This window comes from Urtica dioica, chromosome 3 (assembly GCF_054948205.1).
Source record: "Urtica dioica subsp. dioica isolate 48M chromosome 3, U.dioica_male_clone48M_v1_H2, whole genome shotgun sequence".
In the NCBI taxonomy this organism is placed as follows: domain Eukaryota; kingdom Viridiplantae; phylum Streptophyta; class Magnoliopsida; order Rosales; family Urticaceae; genus Urtica; species Urtica dioica.
In genome coordinates, this window is record NC_142758.1 from 5,192,565 (window position 1) to 5,198,143 (window position 5,579).

At 37.7% G+C, this 5,579-nt stretch overlaps 1 protein-coding gene across 1 annotated transcript; it reads right to left on the reverse strand.

The window, feature by feature from the left end:
- Positions 1-2,326: 2,326 nt before the first annotated feature.
- Positions 2,327-5,143, reverse strand: LOC149402204 (protein TIFY 6B-like). The gene is made up of 7 exons (XM_089609370.1): positions 4,874-5,143; positions 4,160-4,350; positions 3,691-3,803; positions 3,479-3,569; positions 3,004-3,298; positions 2,851-2,908; positions 2,327-2,734 (listed from the first exon to the last, which is right to left on the reverse strand). Exons 1-7 carry the CDS (start codon positions 4,959-4,961, stop codon positions 2,635-2,637), a joined length of 936 nt encoding a protein of 311 aa, XP_089465496.1. The 5' UTR covers positions 4,962-5,143; the 3' UTR covers positions 2,327-2,634.
- Positions 5,144-5,579: the final 436 nt, after the last annotated feature.

The following is a 5,579-nucleotide window of genomic DNA, read 5'->3' on the forward strand; positions in this document are numbered from 1 at the left end:
CACATCATTTCAAAGCAAAAGTCGTGCTATTTGGTTGGTTGTACTATATTTGTATGTATGGCCAAAGATAAGAATGAAATGGGACCCACTGAGCCAAACAGTAAAGCGAATTGAAAACGTGGCTAAATGTTCGACCAACTAGTGGTCAGCCAATAGTATTGGGGTCTTTCTCATGAAAACCAAACGTTGTTTATCGCAGAATGGCAACACGAAAACCACAGCCACTCGATCGAATTTACAAAGAGAAGGGCATACATATCATACCCACCTGATTTTGCTAGATGTGAATCTCCACACGTGAATTTTGTGTTTTGGAAGCGATGATGTTACATGTCTGTCCACTAGTAAAATGCCCTTTCGACTCTCGACGAGAGGATATAATTCCACTTGCAAAAATGGTGATGCTGATATAATAGACTTGATGCGAAGGACCACCACTGAATATTATTAGCAATTATTATTGCATTTCCAGGAGAGAAAAAAAAAACAAAAAAAACGAGAGGAATAAAAGGAACAGTATTTAATGTTGTATTTTGACTAATAATTAAATATATTCGCTAATATATAAATAATTAAAACTAAACTATCTAAGTGATTTTTAGATGCAACAATTGTCGCATCTAAAAATCACTTTTTGCCCTTGTACTCGGGTGATTCTTAGTCTTTCATCACTAATCTTTGAATTTGTGTAAGGGATCTCGGGTCATTACAACAAGAAAGAACCCCCCGTCTAGTTTTGACAAGGTATATCTATCCATTGAATCTTATAAACCAATTTTCATGAGTTTCAATGGAGTAAGATTTGGTTTGACATTTCATCTTTCCAATCAAATAATCCAATAGCCATTTTGATTTTGAAAAAAATAGGTGAAAAGATATATTTAATATAATTATGAGAGATGGTTCAGTTTTCAAATACGAATTTAAAAATAACAAGATACAGTTTTGAAACTAGGTTTTCAAAGTGATCATAGACCGAGAGATTCAAAATCGTATTTCAGAGAGAAGTACAAATTCAAAATCCAATTTTCATTCACAAAAACTTAATTCAAACAATATTAAAGCAAATGGAGAATTGGATTTGGTGCCCGGAGCCACCCTACTCAGTGGCAGTTTAAATGATTGTTACCGGATCTCCGATGTGTCCGTGTCAAATGTCCTCTGAGCACTTGGTGCCAAATACCTTTATCTAACATGTAGCCAAGCGGTGGTCCAAGAAAGTTGAATGGATTAGGAAGAAACTCAAATTTTCGACAATCAAGCTGCGACCCAGAACAACCGAGTGACCCGTTGGCAAAAAAAGGCACTCACCGGAAAAATGGTTATGGTCATAAGTTTTGAAAAACGAGTTTGAGAAAGAACACAAGAGTTTTGAAATCGGGTTTTCAAAGTGACAATAAGGCGAGAGATTCAAAATCATTTTCATTAAAAAGTACAAAACCAAAATTCAATTTTCTTTAACCAAAATTGAAGTCAAAACAATTTAAAAACACTGGTCTGGAATATAATTGGATTTGGTGGCTAGCGCCACCTTGGAAGATGGTTTAAAGTTCAGGCATATGCATATTTAAGACACATGCTTGATCACCGAGCCAATTTGAGTTCTAGTGAGATATCACCAAGCCACTTCTGAGCATAACTTTTCATTAGAACCTAAGGACATTATAAGGTCGTTAGTGGTTGAGGATTTGGTCCGAAAATTAATATTTGATCATTCTAGAGGCTGCCCGGGAAAACCGAGTGACCATGGAACTTTTAAATGGGTGCCACCGAGCTCTTTTTCAAAACTCATCCGAGCAGTTGGTGCCAAACACACTTATTTGACATATAGCTCAAGGGTGGTCGGATAAATTTGAAGAGATTGGCCGAATAATCAAATTTCCAATAATCTAGGGGCAACCTGGAACACCCGGGTGACCCCCCGGCAGAAAAATGTTCTCGCCGGAGCACCGCCACGAATCAACTGAGCCACCGCAATACACCCATTTAAAGTCAACATGCAGCTTTGGTGGTGGTCGGAATTCGAGTTGGCCACCAGAATAACAATGGCCGAGAACCTTGGGCCACTGTCCGTGACATTGCCGAGAACTTTCTTTAAAATTCTCAAGCCATGCCACATCACTAACCAGGATAGTACATTTCTTTACTAAAATTAATTTATTATCACACATATTTTTTTTTATATTCCGCTTCAGCGCGGGTCATAGAACCCAGTGTGTGTCGATATATAGCTTAAGAGCAAATTTGGGAAAAAGAAGTCAATATGTCAAGTACTTTAAAAAATAAATAAGGTTATAAAACTATATGGACACAACCCAAGGTCAAGTGGTACAAAAACTCCGTAGGATTGAATTAATTAGTTCCTGAAGTGTTCTCAATATTCCTCAAGAAGAATCCAACTTAAACACTAAAAAATTAATAGCATTACATTTGGTTGGAAAGATTCCAAGCCAGCTACATATTTCACAAAAATATCAAAAGATAAGCAGCTTTTAACTTTAAAAATAGGATATTAATGAACGATAAGCCATTTTGCGTGCATACAATACACTGGCAACATCATATTATATTTTCAGTATAATACAATCACTCTAGTTTCAAGGCATATCACGGCAGTTACTGAAGAAGATAAGTCTACACCGCATGGTTTGCAGAAAAATTTGCTCCATTTGACTCCACGGCTGTGCATTCCGACGAGCTCTTGCACAGGTTGTACGGAGCTGCGTTCATCATCCTGCAAATAATAAAATAAACAATTAAGAAAATTGATTCAATAAAAAAAAAACTTAAATGATACATTTTCAAGTTCATGCTTTTTTTTTTCTGTGTGGAGAATAAAAAAAATCATACCTCTCCTTGCGCTTCTCCAAAAACCGAGCCAATGAAGCTTTGCGAGCTTGTGGGACGGCTGCGAAAAATTAAAATACAATATTTCAACTCAAAGAGGTAAAAAAAAAAAAAAAGCACAATTTTGGTGTTGAGAGAAAATGATAAATAAATTACCGGAAGGCATCATGGAAGTTGGCGGGGGAGTGGTCATAATCTCGGTGTTGGTCACAGGAGTACTTGGAGTCCCGGCAGTCTTAGCTGCCATGAGATCATCGGTGCTCGTGGATCCACTCGCTGAGTGGGTCCCAGTGTGTGAAGACACCGACGGCGGACTCACATGAGCACCGCTCGCTGTATTCATCGGAATCCCATCAATGGCCGCTGTCGGTGTCAGAACTTGAGCTTTCAGAGTTGCCGCGTTACAAGTCACCGGTGAACTATTCCCAGCCAAGAACATTATAGCTTGCATCTGCAAATAATTCCCACATAACATTATAAGTTTGCTGTGTTAAACACTTTTCCTAAATTTTAGTTTCCAGCCCCTCATGATTTTTTTTTTTTTTTTTTTTTTATTTTTTATCATTTGGCTCCCTAAGAATGATTTCTGGCTATGTCCCTGAGAGAGAAAGAGAAAGGGGAAAAAAAATACCTTCTCCGGGGAAATACTGTCGTAAACATTGACAGTACCGGCATAAAAGATAGTCAATTGCGCAGGAGACCCAGAGGGCTTGGTGTTGTTCCTGTATACAAATAAATTTTGTAGATAAATAAGTGACTGTGGTTACACCGACAAAACAAACAAACATTATCCGAAAGAAGCCCATCTGGGTTAAAGTAAACAAAAAATAGCTCGAAATTTACCGTGGCTCGGTGATTCCGGCAACAGAGCACATAGCCGGGAGAATCGTGTTTGGGGACGTGATGGGAATTCCTCCGAGCAATTGATGCTTCACGGTCGAGACTGCCTGTTGGTTCTGAGCAAGGATCACAGGATAAGCTGTCAGTGAAAAACAAGGCACGCCGATTTCCCTATCGGGATCGAATGATTTCGAAGTTACTATGATGATAAAAGCACACACACACACACACAAAAAAAAAAAAAAAAAAAAAAAAAAAAAAAAAAGACGTCCTTTGCACAGACTCAAAAAGGGCAAAAAGAAAGATATCCTCTTCCCTCTATTTCAAACACATCAATTACATTACCGGATAGAAAACAGAATGTTTCCACCAAAAAAAAAAAAAAAAAAAAAAAACTTCTTATCTTCCTATGCACGCAGTGAAAGAGCTTTCAGATCTAAGGACAAAAGACAAAAGAGTGTAAAGCACAGACCTGGAATTCGAGGATAGCACGGGCTTGGTCGAAGGTGTCCAAAGACCCGAAAGCAGAGGAGATGTGAGGCTCTGAGATGTTCTTCCTCGTCTTATCTTCTTGCCGAGTTTTGAAAGACATGAAATGAGGCAGAGCCGAGACCTTGTTCGGGAAAGGCCATCGCGCACTGGAACCCTTTGCGTAATTTCCAGCTTTGAGAAAAGAAAAACACAGGAACACGTCTTAGCATGATCAGGGAACTCAATCCCCCATCAATTTTGTTACTAATTATGGCCTAATTCACAAGCATATGCTCGAAGATCAAAATCGTTCAAACTTATGCATAAAATCTAATTAATTAAAAACTATATGTGGTTTATTGATTGTTCTTTGTATGGGAGGTCATACAAGAGTGACATAACTCTTAAGAAGAAGAAGAAGAAGAAGAAGAAGAAGAAGAAAGTTCACAGAAACATATCGCCCCTAATTAGTCAATTTTGCAAATTAATTAGCAACATCACTGTAATTTACAAATGATAAGCTTAATTAAGCGGGTATAGGAAAATAATTTAAGGAGGAAGAAAACACAAAAGAGATAAGACTTTTTTCCCTGTTTGAAATTCATAAATTCCTAATTCATCTGTCGTGATGCGAATTAACAATCCATAACTATAATCTTCCGCATAACTTTTTTTTTCCAGAAGATAACAAGAACAACAGTGAAATTCTTCGCACCTGAGTCCTTGAACGAGTCGTTATTAGTCTCCGCCTTCACCGTAACCACAGGCGTCTTTAAGCCCAATCCCATGAAATCTCTCTCCATCTCAACCCACAAAAAAACACGAGCGAAATTTCAAGAGAAACTAATTATTCAAAAATTATTTCACTGCCCAACGAACCCAGAAACTAAAAATTAAAATACTAAAATCAAAAGCTACACGAAGGAAAAGAACAAAACAAAAGAGGGACGGAAAAGCTTGAAGATTAAATATTCACGGAGGGTATTTCCCTTATATAAGGTATTGACCGTTAGTTCTTTTTCCTTTTTTCTGTTTCTCTTTCCTACACCGGTCGAACCAGTAATAGCACCGGCTAGTCCGGTATATCACCACGTGCTCTTTAGATGAGCTCGGACAAAAATGTGTGCCCACATGTCGGTGGGTTTGTTACTTTGTACTGCCATCTGTAGAGAACCTGACACGTGCCTAACGCGCGTAATTAAGATAGGCTCGTGAATTGATTTCTCAACTTGCAAGTTTTTTTTTTCTTTTTTCTTTTATTTAAAAATATTATCTACCTTTATTCACTTGACATAGCTCTATCCGTAACCATAAGTCGGACAACTTCTTATGAGTTGTTGCTGATTTAGACATTGTCGTTGTTAAAGATAAGATAAATATAAAAGAATACGCTGTTCAAACTTGAAACCTATTTTATAATA

What these genes read in the sequence shown, in the direction of transcription:
- LOC149402204 (XM_089609370.1), bottom strand. Translation starts at nt 4,961, where the DNA reads ATGGAGAGAGATTTCATGGGATTGGGCTTAAAGACGCCTGTGGTTACG. An exon ending in CGACTCGTTCAAGGACTCAG is followed by an intron (nt 4,351 to 4,873) that starts GTGCGAAGAATT and finishes CTTTTCTCAAAG; the next exon opens with CTGGAAATTACGCAAAGGGT. An exon ending in TTGGAGAAGCGCAAGGAGAG is followed by an intron (nt 2,735 to 2,850) that starts GTATGATTTTTT and finishes TATTATTTGCAG; the next exon opens with GATGATGAACGCAGCTCCGT.